Source organism: Pan troglodytes, chromosome 4 (assembly GCF_028858775.2).
Source record: "Pan troglodytes isolate AG18354 chromosome 4, NHGRI_mPanTro3-v2.0_pri, whole genome shotgun sequence".
Taxonomy (NCBI): Eukaryota; Metazoa; Chordata; class Mammalia; order Primates; family Hominidae; genus Pan; species Pan troglodytes.
The window spans coordinates 100,893,461-100,909,407 of NC_072402.2; the positions used below are offsets into that span (position 1 = coordinate 100,893,461).

At 31.6% G+C, this 15,947-nt stretch overlaps 1 protein-coding gene across 36 annotated transcripts in view; it reads left to right on the forward strand.

Annotated features, from left to right (window-relative positions):
• The window catches only part of PPIP5K2 (diphosphoinositol pentakisphosphate kinase 2), an 82,766-nt gene that overhangs the window by 43,008 nt on the left and 23,811 nt on the right, over positions 1-15,947 (forward strand). For 21 of the 36 annotated variants that reach the window (XM_054684469.2, XM_054684473.2, XM_054684477.2 and 18 more), the window contains exons 18-24: positions 3,785-3,926; positions 4,678-4,901; positions 9,760-9,887; positions 10,459-10,573; positions 13,465-13,509; positions 14,267-14,374; positions 14,464-14,580. In XM_054684469.2, the coding sequence (XP_054540444.1) occupies positions 3,785-3,926; positions 4,678-4,901; positions 9,760-9,887; positions 10,459-10,573; positions 13,465-13,509; positions 14,267-14,374; positions 14,464-14,580 (879 nt within the window). The remainder of the gene's footprint in view (positions 1-3,784; positions 3,927-4,677; positions 4,902-9,759; positions 9,888-10,458; positions 10,574-13,464; positions 13,510-14,266; positions 14,375-14,463; positions 14,581-15,947) is intronic. The other 15 variants (XM_054684471.2, XM_054684485.2, XM_054684481.2 and 12 more) reach the window with 1 other exon arrangement.

Genomic DNA, 15,947 nt, shown 5'->3' on the forward strand with positions numbered 1-15,947 from the left:
GAAATATAATTAGTTTTAAAATATTGAGATTATAGGCATCAACCTTGTCGAACTCATTAGTTCTAATAATTTATCTAGATTTGTTTCATTCTTTAACAGCACATCTATACTTTTTTTCTTTTCCAATCTTTGTTTTTTAAAAATTCTTTTTCTTGCTTTCCATAGCTAGGACCCTCAAAATAATATTAAATAAAAGTAGCATTTCTAGTAACACTTGTACATTAAACATAAAGTTTTCTGTAGATATTTTATATAGCTGCCCTTCTTCAAAATAAGGAAATTTCATTGTTTCTATTTGGCTGAGTTTCTATTATAAAAACGTACTGAATTTTATCATATTTTCTTTCATCTGTTATATCTTACAGTTTTTTGAATGTGAAACTAACCTTGGTTCTAGAATATCCTCAGCTTTTCCATGTATGATCTTTTTCTTTCATATCACTGATTTTAGTTTGCTGAAATTTTGGTTAGGAATTTTGAATCTATGTTCATGAGTCAGATTGGCCTTTACTTTTTTATTTTTGTTGTGTCTTATTTCAATGTCAGGATTATGCTAGTCTTGTAAAATTAGTTAGGGAATGCTTCCTATTTGAGGAGAATAGTATATGTACAAATATTTCATTAAATTTTTGGTAAACTTTACTAGTAAATAGTATGGTAAATCCTGTGGGTGTTTTCTTTGTGGGAAAGTTTCTAATTATGGATTTCAGAATAGTTTAGTACTTCTCAGTTATGTTTATGTCAATATTATTAAATTACATTTTTTAGAAGTTTGTTCATAATTTCTTTGTTAATTTGTGTAGGATCTATAGAGATATCCCTTTTTCTTTCATAACATTATACTTTTTTCCTTTTCTTCTTGATCAGTTTCACCATGGTTGATTAGTTTATTAGTCCTTTCAAAGAACCATTGTTAAGATTTGTTAGGTCTCTGAATTATATGCTTATTTTCCATTTGATTAATTCTCATTGCTTAATATTTTATTTCTTCTACCTCTCTAGTTTTATTTTGCTATTTTTCTGATTCTCGAAATTAATAACACCAGGTGAATACTTACTAAGTTATTAATGTTCTGTCTTTTACAAAATGTGCACCCTAGGCCGTATATTTTCCTTTATGCACTCTTTTGACTGGAGTCATTTATTATATTCATAAATATAAATGTTTCCAGTGGAGAAACAGCCTTAAATTCTAGACTCACTTTCTGGATCACTGACCTTTGAGTTTTGCTTCCATAATTCTTTACCACCTTGTTATTTCACAGATTCCTTAAAGCATACATATAGATATTCTTTGCCCAGAATTTTTACTTCCCTTCAGTGGATATATTGGTCCAAACTACCTAGTTTATTATAACCAGAAGTAGAATTGTACTTGACATTTTTTATATTTGTAGAAACTTACTTAATGTGGTTGAATAACTTGCCAAGCTAAATGTCAAAACTGGAATGTGGAACTATATTTTTATTGATGGCTTTTATTCAAAAAAATTCATTACAAATTCATTACAAAGGCATAACAGGATAGTGGTTTAGAGCACCAGTCTGTAGCCAGACTACCTGCATTTGAGTCCTACTCCTTTACATCCTAGTGGTTTGATCTTAAGCAAGTAGCTTAACCTCAGGTAAGTCACTCATCTGGGAAAAGATAATAATAGATGCCTAGAGTTATTACATGTAAATATATGTCAAGTGGTCAGAACCATATTTACATGTTAACAGAGTCAGCAGATTGTCATCAAATTCCATTAAGTTAGAGTATTTCTGCTAAATTTTCTTTATTGATAAGACAGATAAGGTTTAATATTTTTTAACATGAATTCTGAGTCTTTTACTTCCTCCTTGATCTCATTACTATACAGTTCACCTTTAGACAATGTTGGGGTTAGAAGTGCCAGTCCCCCTCACAGTAAAAAAATTCGTGTATAACTTTTGACTCTGCAAAAACTTAACTACCAAGTTAAGCCTACCTTTGACTGGAAGCCGTAGCAATAATGTGAACAATGAACATATATGAATGCTCATTATGAAAAAACTATACACAAATTTCAACTTTTTTTTTACACTAAAATAATCTTGTATTATCTTGTTATGACGTGTCTGAACAGGATTTAGTTTGAGGCACTAACAAGAGTAAGACATCAGTTTGAAGAGAGCCCCTGCGAGGGGCAACATGAATTCTGCTAAAATTGAAACAAGAACAAACAGCAAATTTATGGTGAAGCTTAAGTGAAAAAAATGGTGAAATCATTGATACTTTACAAAAAGTTTATAGGAACAGTTTCCCAAAGAAATCAGCAGTATACAAATGGATAACTCGTTTTAAGATGGGACGAGATGATGTTGAAGATGAAGCCCTCAAAGGCAGACCATCCACATCAATTTTGCAAGGAAAAAATTAATCTTGTTCTTGCCATAATTGAAGAAGACCAATAATTAACAGCAGAAACAATAGCCAGTACCGTAGACATCTCAGTTGGTTTAACTTACACAATTCTGACTGAAAAATTAAAGTTGAGCAAACTTTCTGCTTAGAGTGCCAGAACCATTGTGCTCAGATCAGCTATAGACAGTAGCAGAGCTTTCGATGGAAATTTTAAACAAGTGGGATGAAGATCCCAAAGCATTTCTTTGAAGAATTGTAACAGAAGATGAAACTGGTTTTACCAGGATGACCCTGAAGATAAAGCACAATCAAAGTAATGGCTACCAAGAAGTGGAATTGGTCCAGTCAAAGCAGAAGCGGACTGGTCAAGAGCAGAGGTCATGGCAGTAGTTTTTTGGGACGCTCAAGGCATTTTGCTTGCTGACTTTCTGGAGTGCTAAAAAGCAATAACATCTGCTTATTATGAGATTGTTTTGAGAGAGTTAGCCAAAGCATTAGTAGAAAACACCCACAAAATCTTCACTACAGAGTCCTCCATCATGACAATGCTCCTGCTTATTCCTCTCAGACAAGGGCAGTTTTGCAAGAGTTTCAGTGGGAGATCATTAGGAATCTACCTTGTCGTCCTGATGTGGCTCCTTCTGACTTCTGTTTGTTTCCTAATCTTAAAAAAATATTTAAGGGGCACTCATTTTTCTTCAGTTAATAATGTAAAAAGTCTGCATTGACGTGGGTAAATTCCCAGGATCCTCCATATTTTAGGAATAGACTAAATGGCTGGTATCATCGCTTACAAAAGTGTCTTGACCCTGACAGACCTTAGGTTGAGAAATAAAGTTTTTTACTTTTATCTTTTAATTCAATTTTTCCACATACTTTCTGGAAGTTCCCCAGTATTTTGTATATGTATTATATGCTCTAGTCTTACAATAGAGGGAACTAGAGAAAAGAAAATATTAAGAAAATTCTAGAGTGAGCTAGAGAAAAGAAAATGTTATTAAGAAAATTATAAGGAAGAGAAAATATATTTACTATGCCTTAAGGGGAAGTAGATCATCTTAGAGGTCTTCATCTTTATTTTCACATTGAGTAGGCTGAAAAGAAAGAGGAAGAGGAGGGGTTAGTCATGCTGTCTCAAGGGTGGAAGAGGTGAAGGAGGTGGAAGGGGAGGCAGGAGAAACAGTACATTTTGGTGTAACTTTTAGGGAAAAACCCTGCATATATGTGGTCCTTTGCAGTTCAAACCTGTGGTGTTCAAGGTTCAACTGTATTTTGTGGTCATTTTAATTTCTGCTATGGAATTATTCTCCAGCTACTGGAAAATTTTGTATATGTATATTGTTCTCTTAGACAATTAGGCATAACCAGATATAAAATATATACTTTACTCATTTGTAGCTTACTCCATCTGGAAGCATTTCTCTTATCAAATCAATGCATTTAATTAAAAACCCTGTGAAGACCTGTGATAAAGTTTATTCCTTAATTCAGAGTTTGACTTCTCAAATCAGACATCGAATGGAAGATCCTAAATCATCAGGTAAATATGTTTTTCTTAGAGCATAGAACAAATAAAAGTTGCTATTCAATTAAGCATTTAATATATGATGCACCAATCTTGCTGTAAGAAATCAAGCCTCTCTTGAGAGCTATGTATAGTATGAGTTAATGTATATCAAGCAAAAAAATAATGGCTAAGTTATAGTGGTTTTTATCCATGACAGGGTGAAAGAGAAAATAAAATATTCTCATTTGATTATCTTATTATGCAGCATTGCTATATAGTTAAGCAGTGAGTAGATAGGGTAATAAGAAGGAGCAAGCAACAGGAAAGTGATCTAGGCTCTGGCCCCAAAGCTTACTTGGTTAGTAACTCAGACAACTTTGGCATCTTGGGTTTTTTTCTGGCAGAAAATGGATCATTTGGACTATTTTTAATGTCTAATGTTCCTCTGCTAGTCTGCCTATTCACTTAGTTATGTGAGTCTAATAAGAATAACAGTATTGAAAATTGAAAATATACGAGCTTAAAAGAGCTTTGTTAAAATTGTTGCTCTTTTTCTTCTTATTGTTATTAAAGTCTATAATATATGGAAAAAGTCTAAGCCTAGTTCCTAACCCTTTAAGTCTAAAAAATATATGGTTGCTAGTAGCGTATGCCTATAGTAACTCTCTAACTTCATACAGTTGTATTTTTGACACTTTAAAAAGTTTCTAATTATTAACATATTAATATATATTCTAAATCAGATTTTTAAGTTGCATAAACTAAAAATGTTATGTTGTTTTAGATATTCAGCTTTACCATAGTGAAACATTGGAGCTTATGCTACGTAGATGGTCCAAGTTAGAGAAAGACTTTAAAACAAAGAATGGAAGATATGATATTAGTAAAATCCCTGACATATATGACTGTATAAAATATGATGTCCAGCATAATGGTTCCTTGAAATTAGAAAACACAATGGAATTATATAGGCTTTCGAAGGCATTAGCAGATATTGTTATCCCTCAGGTAAGTCATTCTTAAGAATCAATTTCTTATAATATTGAAAAAATACTTTTAAAATGTCTGTTGGTGGATAAAAAGGTAGTTGGTTTTCATGTCCTTGGAAAACCAGTAACTTTAAACAGGAAATTAGGTAATTATGAATTTATATTTTAAGGTTTTTATGGTTATATTGATCACATTATTTGATTTTCTAATAGTTTGACTACAGTGACTTTTTTTAGTAGACTATATTTATTAGAGCAGTTTTATGTTCACAGCAAAATCAAACAGAAGTTACAAAGATTTCCCATATGCCCCTGCCTCCGTACATAGCACGTCCTCCCCCGCATTATGATTGTCCCCCACAAGAATGGTGCATTTGTTATAACTGATGAACCTACATTGACACATCACCCAGAGTCCATAGTCCATTAGGGTTCACTCTTGGTGTTGTACATATGGGTTTGGGCAAATTTATAATGACATGTATCATCACAGTAGCATACAGAGTATTTCACTGCCATAAGAAGGTAGTAAAGTTTTTTTTTAATTTAAGAATTGATACTCTTAGAGAATAATAATATGTGAACAAACTAAAGAATGGAAAACAGTATGGAATAAATCAATTAAGTATTTATTGAACACCTGTTTTGCATCTGCCGTCTCTATATGGAAATATGTGGAGAGTAACACATAAAGAGTTACGGTCTTATATAAAATTTTTTGCAAGTCTTTTTACTTTATGCAAAAGTATTTTGAAAATAATGTTTCGAGGTCAAGATATACATAGTTGTTCTTTTGGGGGACATGGGTCTTTTCATTATAGGAGAATAAAAATAAAGGTGTAACAAGAATTCAAATAAGTAAAATGCAATTAAGCAGAGAATTGGATTGATAATAAAGGGGTAAGTGGCAAAACATATTGATATCAGGACTATGTTAGAAGAACAAAGTTCCAGATGTCACTTTTGGACCTTTTTTCAACTCAGTACAAGATTATTTGGATATTGTAAAGAGGAGGTTGGAGTAGATCAGATATTCCAACTGTGGACTGCATAAAGTTTGAAAGCAGGAAAATATTAAATACACGAAAAAGATAAAGATTATGAAAAAAAAGTTCAAAAAGCCTAACTTATAAATACACATGTATAAGAATGGTTAAAATAACTGTCCCTTTCCTAATATTCATAGACAGTACAGGAAAACCTATAGATTTTGAAAAACTGAGAATTCATACAATTGTACAACTTACCTATAGGTATTTGTATACGTGTTAACAATTAGCTTGTTTCTTCAACATGAAAGAGAACTATATATTTGATCAGATATATAATATAGACAATTTTAGGTATATTGTATGAATCTGTGATTTTAAAAATTATTTTTAGAAGAGTATGAAACTATCTCAGACTTTATGAATACGTCTTTAGGCCTTTAGGAAACATTTACTTAGGAAACAGGACTCATTCCCTGACAATTTCTTTCATTTAGCAAATGAAAAAGGTTAAGTTTTATTCTGTAAAAGACAAGTTTTATTTTGCATAATAAAAATGTTTTGGTTTTGTAAGTATGCTTTTTAACAATTAGCTGTGAATACAAGACTTTAAGATATTTATGGCAGCTATAAGCACTTTTCAAGGTGGGCTGTCAGTATATCTAAATGTATCACCTACTCAGAGGCTAAATACACAATGCTTTGTCTAATCTTTAGCATAACCATGTCTGTGCCATTGCATTGCTTATTTAATCTCACCCCTCTACTGTTTCCATTATATATACTAAATATTTTACAACTGGGAATGAAAAATTAGTCTCTGAGAGTTGAGCCAAAAAGAAAACTCAAGTGTTAACAGTATTGTAGATGGTCATTTCTCCTCCTTACATGGTGTATGTATTTCAGGTGTATTGTTTATATAGTTGAAGACATTTCTCACTATGTCCTTGTAACTTAAATAAATTCATAATAAATTTTTTTAAATACCGGAAGAAGCACTAAAGATTAGTATGTTACGAAGGAGTTGAGTCACCATTTGTATCTATCAAAGTAATTCTTCAAGCTCAGCTGTTCTCAGTATGTTATGGTGATTCTCTTTGCTGCAATTAGGTTAGATTTTCATGACGGTCTGAGAATTTATTTGAAGACAACTCTAAAATTATTTTTCTTGGATAAGTTATTTTTTAAATCGTTTGACTCTTCAGATAAAATTATGCCCAAGTTTACATAAATCAGTTCTATTTTTGGTAAATTCATAGTTTTAAAACAAAAGGTCTTTTTATATGCTTCCCTGGTGTCCTGAGATTATTTTATATATTGAGGAGAGGACAACTTTGGGTTTATCTCCCTAACTTTTTCATATGACAATCTTTATTGTAACAGAAACTTTGGATTTTTTTTTTCAGAGTGTTGAATCAGTTCAATAAATATTATCTTGCTTTGTTACTTTAGGCCTCGTAAATACAAAAACTGTGGACAGAAGGCAGGTATTTTCAATCACCAAAAATATAACTAACAATTATAAACATATTTGCAGTAATTTATAATGAAAATGTGGTTTGTAATGGAAAAAAATAAAATTTTGCATACATAGTTCTCAAGCAAATAATATTTCCAGCTTCAAGACTTGACTCAGCCAAATAATACAAAGTTTTAACTTGTTTAGAATAATTTAATGTAGATTAACAGGGTACCACTGTGAAAGAGAAATGTATATACATATGTTCTGGTGTACTTCAAAATGATACTATGCCTTAAAAAATCAGTTTCTACTCTTACATTGATTGATTGATTTTTATGTCTGTGCTATGTGAATTATGTAATTCCAATCATTTCTAGGCTTAAATGATGCATATGGTCTATTTTAGTTATTTTAACAGTTAAACTAGTTCTGATAGGTGTTTATGCTACAATAGAATCAAATTTTCACTTTTTAACCAGGCTTAATCCTCAGAAAATTGGGGCCCTGGTTTAAAAATGATGCTTTATAGCCATGGTGGTATAGTGGTAAATAAAAACATTTAAAGACTAAATTTGATATTAAAATTATATTAATTGAGATGACACATATTAATTGAAGTTTAAAGATGTTTTCTTTGGTTATCTGTAGATTATGAAATGCAGACAGTTCTTTATAGTAGCATTTCCCAAAGACAGTTCAATGACATTCTCATTGAAATCACCATAGAAAGCTTTCAAGTCACCTTAGCTGGTATTTTAATCAGTTCTATTTGTGGCACAAATATTGAAACTACATATGAGAACTTGCATATCTAAAAAATTGTTTGGTCCTAGTTGATAGAGGCAGATGAGCAAAATATGTCACTGTTTTGAAGAGAGAAATTTCTTGATTATAAAAGTAATAGATCTTTGTAATAAAACTAGAAAATACAGATAGAGCAAAAAAATTACTATAACATTACCAACAAAAGAAAAACATATCAATGTTTTGGAATATTCCTAAAGGCCTCTTTCCTTAAATTTATTTACATATAATTGCTTCCATAAATGCGTATATATAGCAAATACATTCTTTACGAAAACTCAATCAGATAAAGCATACTATTTTACAACCTAATTTTTTCCTTCATTTAGCATAAAGAACTTCTTTCCATGCCAATAAAGCTATATATACATTATTATTCCCAATGGCTGAGTGGTGTGAATGTAAGAATAATTTATTTAACCAACTTGTCTTTGGAAATCTAGACTTTTAAAATTTGTTTCACTCTCTTTACACATGTCTTTCCATTCATTCAAGATCATTTCTATAGCTCCAGAAATCTTTAATCAGTTTTTACCCAGACCAGCAGTGTATGAAAATCCCTGTTTCCTCACATCTTGCTAATAACAAATTTAAAAAAAAATTATTTCCCTGATGATTTTTTAATTCCAACATTTTTCTTTTGTTTACACATAAATACACAGTTGCATATTCACTATATAGTCACCTACATTGGCAAGATTATTGAACCACCTTAGCTTTAGTTTAAGGTAAATGACCCCAGGAAGTCCTGTTTTCCTAGGTCTTTCATCTGTAATCAGTCAGCATTTTCTTTATTAGGCAGTTTTGAGATCTATTGTCTGTACTGATGTTATTCCATGTGAATCTGTCTGGAGGTATCTAGTAGCAGGAAATAGCCTTTAAGTTGAAATATCCTAGAATGAACTTGGACAGAGAAGGTATATGTGTTTCTTCCCTCTTCCCTTTTCTCCCTCTTTCCCACTCTACCCCCACTTTTCTGCCTTCTTCCTTTCTCCTCTTCTACTGCTTTGAACTATAATTTTCATTGCAATTACTCTTAAAATTGCCATGTTTTCTGGACACTTCACATTGTGCTAATTCCTTACAAATCCAATTAACTCATAATGATTATGTCATTAAATTTGATAATTTCATGGAATCTTTGCTCACTTCCAGTTAAAACTTTAAAAATATTGGCCAAAGCCTTTTGAAGAATGTGTTAGTCTTTTAAATCTTTGACATTTGGAAAGACAGAAATCTCAAGGTTTAATTTTTTTCATATATTTATTACATATTGTGCTTTAGTGTTTGTGGCCTTAATCCACCTTTCTTTTAGGGTTGTTTTTACATTTAAAACCACTGATTTAGTGAATACTAGTCATAAAAATTACATTCACCCATTCATTCTCTGCCTTCAGAAATTACTGGCTTTTGTTCAGTTCCACCACAAAATCCTTCCAATTATACTTAATAGTTTGAAAATCATACATTTGCAGTTGCAAAAAATGCAAACTCGGAGTTATCCAACGTTCAAAAAAGGCTTGATAAAATATTTGTCTCTCACTAGACTAATTTAGGAGTGTATTTTTTTAGAGTACTTTGTCATTATATCCTTTTTCTAATGTCATGTATTTTTTGCTCAGGAATATGGTATAACTAAAGCTGAAAAACTGGAGATTGCCAAAGGCTACTGTACTCCTCTGGTTAGAAAAATTCGCTCAGACCTTCAGAGGACACAAGATGATGACACTGTAAATAAACTTCATCCTGTGTAAGAAACTGTACTGGTTATTTAAATCTCTAGGCATCTATTTTTGCATACTTCAAATTTAAATTATACTTTGATGGTCCTATGAAGTCAGAAGTGTGTCATTGGCATACTGTGAAAATAGTATTACCTAGGTATTTCTATTAACTTCCAACCAAAGTTATTTTTGGCTCCACTTTAGAGAAAACTAAGGTGAGTGGGGAAAAGGGAATATAGGTCATCGTTCACATGGACCATCAATGTGTACCCCATTTAGCAGCATTAATGTCTGTGAGCATCTTTAGGTCTATAACCTCTGTCATTGCTACTAAAGGAGATAAAATAACCTATTTACAGTGTACTTGACTAATATTAAGTCTATTCTTTGACTACTCTCAGAGGTCCTAGTTAGTTATAGTTTGCGTCATGTTAGAAGAATATATACTAAGATAAATTCTCTATTGTGGTTGGAAGAATAATAGATTTTTGTGGTCTTTTACTTCTAGTGAAATTAAATTTAATTTTAGAAAATAATTTCAATATTTAGTGAGTTTTTGATTATATGGTTATGTTTGAACACTGCTTCTAATTTTAGGTATTCTAGAGGTGTTCTGTCTCCTGAACGTCATGTTCGTACTAGATTATATTTTACCAGTGAAAGTCATGTACATTCTTTGCTGTCTATTCTTCGCTATGGTGCCTTATGCAATGTAAGTAGAAGAAGTTATTTCAGTCTAACAAATATATTTAATTTTGTAATTAAATCACTAACTGCTATTTTTACTGTGAAATTTTAGTAATTCATCCTTAAGTTTTACTACTTAATGTCGTCTTTCAAGGGACTACTATATACCAAGCATTTTGCTAGATTTTAGGGATAAAGATGTTCTCTTCAGAGAAGATACATTTAAGCAAACAATAATATAAAGTATTTTAGGTGATTTTATAGACTGGTGGCAGTAAAGAGAAGCCTGATGAATTTGAGTCATTTAGGGGTCAGAATTGATGGAACTTGGTGTTTGGTTAGACATTGTACCACTGATCTACTATTATGTACTATCTACTATTATCCACTATTATGTAATGACATACCAAGACTTAGTGGCTTAAAACAACCACAGTCATTTCATTTTTATCTCATACAGTTTAGAGTGTTGACTAGGATCAATTATGAAGTTTCTCTTAGAGTCTCATGAGGTTGTAGTCAGACAGTGGCTGGGTCTCAAATAATCTCAAGGGTTTTCTCTCATGTTTGGTGCTTCATGTTGGCTGTCAGCTGGGACCTCAGCTGCGGTTATCAAGCAGAACACCTACATCTGGCCTCTTCATGTGGCCTGCTTCCTCAAAATATTGCACCTGAGTTCCAGGAGTGAGCTTCCTATGAGAGCAAGGTGCAAGTGCATGGCATTTTTATGCCCTAACTTCTAAAATCATGTAGCATCACTTCTGCTGTGCTCTCTTGGTTGAGGCAATCACAGAGGTTCATCCAGGTTCAGAAGGAGAGGAAACAACCCACAGCACCAGATGGGCTGAGTGTCCCTGTCCTATTGTAAGAAGAGTATGTAGCATTGAATGTGTATGTCAGCCATCTTTGGAAAACACAAAATCTGCCACAGTGATACCTATTTGCCACAGTAATTTGTATTCTTCCCACATACAAAACTCACTTCATATCTCCCTCAGTGTCACCCCCTCCACTCAGTGCCATGCTGTAATACAGTAATACTACTTGAAGTCCAGAATCTCATCTAAATCAGTCATCTCTAAACTAGCCAAAAGATAAGAATGTTCTTTTATTTTTCTGTGTGTATATTGGTATACACATCTGTGCACGTCTGTGTAGAAAGTGATCTATAAAAGAAAACTCAATTTTGTTTTCTTAATGTACTTTTAAAAGAAGGGCAGTGACATATATAGTGATGATTTGGTATATGTCTGTTTCTAATCAATCTTATTACTGGTCCTTGAGAGTAATTATTATCAAAGTGATCCTAAGGGTGTTTCAAAGTTCTATTCCAATTAAAATTCCAAATCCATATGTTCTTTCTTCTGGTTTTTTGTTTCTTCTTTGTCCCACTAAAGAATAGAAAAGTGACATCCTTACATAAGTATGTGGATTAGTGGGAAAAAAAATGACCCTTAATTAGCAAGGCAAAAGCTTGTATATCCAGTAGTATTGATGGAATTGTTTGTGAAGAGGAGCGATACATCTCTTACATGGTCCTTTTTGACATACATAGAGGGTATAAAGAACATGAGTAATATAGGAACTGATAGAAAGCCTGTAGTTGGAGAATAGTAGTAAGTATTGGATAAAATGACAGCAGATATGGTTGAAGAGCCAGTGCCTTGTATTCTAATTGGATTGGGAAGCCATTTAAAGGTTTTAAGCAGGGAAATGGGTGGCTTTGGTTGTTGTGTGGACAGCAGATAGGTGAAAAGTGGGTATGAGGAAACCAGTTAGGAAATTATTACAGTGGTCCAAAAAGATGTCATTTGGACTAGGGTGGTAGCTGTGGATCTAGAGTTTTTTGGGCATATATTGAATTCAGGCTACATTTCTAAAACAAAAACTGAACAACTTCATTATTTTAAAAATCAGTGCTTCCAGGGGGAAAAATAATTACATGTATTTACTAAGGTGAAAATTAAAGTCTGCCAAAATGTTTTGTTTTCATTATCCCAACTCTTATTATCCTTGTAATAATCTGTAAGTAATATAATTAAAATCTTACTCAGTATATTCCCCTTTGTAATTTTTAATTATTCAGAATGGACGGGGTAAAATCTTTTTGTAGAATTATTTGTAAAGTTTGTTAAGGAACTAAGATTATAAATAAGATTTCAGGAATATGTGTAATGGGGCCTTAATTTAAAAAGATATTTTTGTGTCTTCTTACATATTAATTACGTTCTGGAAGTTACTACTAAATATTACTTAATTTTATCTATTTATTAGAGAAGACCTAGCAAAATCTATAACTGCAACACTGAGTTAGATATTAAATGGTGTTCTTAATACTGGAGTATCACAAAATCACAAGATCAATGATCTGTTCACCTAATGAAAATTTTCAGTATTTAAACTCATCATTTGTGCTAACTTACATTTAGTGAAACTCAGTAATGCTAATTTATGTTTTCCCTTATCAATTTTGAAAAAAATACATCTTTTCACATACTACCTCCTAAACTTGCACACGCGCATGTGCGCACACACACACATGGAATGTATAATGTCTAAAATAGAAATAAAATACACGCTGAATTTGAAAAAGCATACAGTCAATGTGTGGTCTTATAATTTGCTTTTAAAACAAGGTGCATTCTGTACTAAAGTCCATAATATTGTATACTCTTAGTGTATACAAAAAGGAAATGTTGTGCTTTTATATATTTGTAATGTAATTACATAGTATACAACAAAGGAAATTTATCTGTGATGTACGTATAATTTAAGTAGATCCTGTTAACTGTTGACTATAGACTTTACTTTGAGTAGTTTTGCCTTTTCAGATAGAATTTTCTACTTTGAATGCTTGTAGTACATGTTCTCTAAGATCCTTTTCAGTTCTGATGCTCTATGATTACATGTTTAAAGACCAATGATTCTCAGAATGAAGATGGAGGAATGGTGAAGGAGATGGTAAGATCAATAGAATTTACATATGCCTCCTTCTTCTGATTTTTGAATATCACTTCAGTGTAATAGGGATACTTGTTGATAGGCCTGTATTGCATACATGAACTATATGATGGTGGGAAAAAAATGGCATTCCTGTTATAGGATAGTATTCTGTGGTTATGAAATATGATACTATACTAGGTACTTTGGAACTTAACAAAGTTAAAAACGGTCTCTTACCCTCAGAATTCATTAGTGTTTGTCATATTTCAAGAAATTATTTATTTTTCATTTTGTATAAGCGGTTAAAAAAGGTTACCACTAGAACTTCTAATATAGGTTGAATATCTCTTATCTGAAGTGCTTGAGACTAGAAGTTTTTTGGAATTTGGAATTGTTTTTGGATTTTGGAATATTTGCATTATACTTACTGGTTTAGCATCCCTAATCTGAAAACCCAAAATTCTCCAATGAGTATTTCCTTCGAGTGTCATGTTAGTGCTCAAAAAGTTTTGAATTTTGGAGGGTTTTGGATTTTGGATTTTCAAGTTAGGGATACTCAAACTTGTAGAGATTTTAAAAATATTTTATCAAAACAAGCTTAAATAACATACTAAGACTTTTAAATGTAGTGGAATTATTTTTTAAAATTTTGCATATAATAAGTATTCACTTTATGTGGTATCACTAGGATTAAACAAGCTACCATAGTGACAATAAAGTGACTTTCAAGTAACACAGTTTGAGAAAATGCTTACCACATGTATCTTTTGTTCAGGAATCAAAGGATGAACAGTGGAAACGAGCTATGGATTATTTAAACGTTGTCAATGAGCTCAACTACATGACTCAGATTGTTATCATGCTTTATGAGGATCCTAATAAGGTAAACAGAGCTCTTGATTTGTGTTTTACCAGACATAAATAAAGAGCTTAAAGTTTCTCATTTTGAAAATGTTCTGTCATATTTCTTAGGATCTTTCCTCAGAAGAACGCTTTCATGTTGAATTACACTTTAGTCCGGGAGCCAAAGGTTGTGAAGAAGACAAAAATTTGCCATCTGGCTATGGATATAGACCAGCTTCCAGAGAGGTAATGAAGGTGGAACTCTCAGTGCTTAGTTACTACAGTTCTAGATTTTCATGAGGTTTCTATAAGAGATTTTTATAATGTACTATAAATAATTCTTATTTCAACTTCTAAGCAGGAAAATGGTTTAAATTTTTTAAAGTGTGATTTGTATAGACTATACTTTTATGCATATTGGAATACTTAGGAATTTTATCTTTTGTTTAGATTGTTTGAATTTTAAGGCCGTGTTTAGAATGGATAACCTTAAACCTTTAATTCACCAAAATTGACTTTTTTGGATGTAGTACATGTGATGTGCAGTCCAGTTTTGTTGTCTTCGCTCTATGAATAACTAAGCCCCAGTATCATAGATTCAAGAGTTCATACTTTTTCTGCCGCCTATAGTACTACATCTGATACTGCAGACATATATTGTGTCTGTATTTTGATTGGTTGGTTTCTGAATTTTTAGTCTTACTTGATTGCTCTATTTGTCTCTCTCTCTACCAGTACCACAGTCTTAATTATTATAGCTTTATAATAAATATTGATATTGAGTACAGAACTCCTCCAGCTTTGTTGTTCTTAAAGATTATGTTGAATATTTCATGTTTCATGCATTTTCATATAAATTTTATAATCATTTTATAATATTCTAAAGACTCTTTGAGATTTTGATTGAGATTACCACTTCTCTGCAGATCAATTTGGAGAAAAATGATACTTTTTCAGTATTGGGTCTTCTAGTCTAAGGACTTGGTATATTTCTGAGTTTATTTAACTATACTTTATATTTTTTGATAAAATCATTATTTTTTCATTAAAAATAATAGCAAAAACCACAATTACTTTTGCACCAAATAATTGTTTTTCACCATCTTTGTCATATTAATTCCTAGTTCCTTTATAGTTTTTTATGCTGTCATAAATGATTTATTTATGATAAATTAAATTTCATTTATGATTTATTTAAATTTCATTTTTTGTTTTGTCATATTAAATTTTAACTCAGTTTTGTATAAAAATTTTATAGCTAGCAAACTTATAACTTGATATATGCTGTTATTCATTCTAATAATTTACCCTTAGAGTCATTTGGATTTTTTATGTATATGATCATAACATCATCTATGAATGATGAATAGATTTAGTGATAGTGGACATTCTTATCTTTCAGTGTCTTCTTATTAACTGTGATGATCCCTTCAAGTTTTGGATATCCCTTATTTGATTAAAGAAGTGCCTTTTTATTCTCTGTAACCCTTAATTTGATGAGGGTTTTTATGTACTCAGTTTATTTTCTTTTGGCCAATATTATGTTTATGAGGTTCATCAATATAGTTGCATTTAGTTTTAGTTTGTGCATTCTTATTGCTTTAAAATATGTG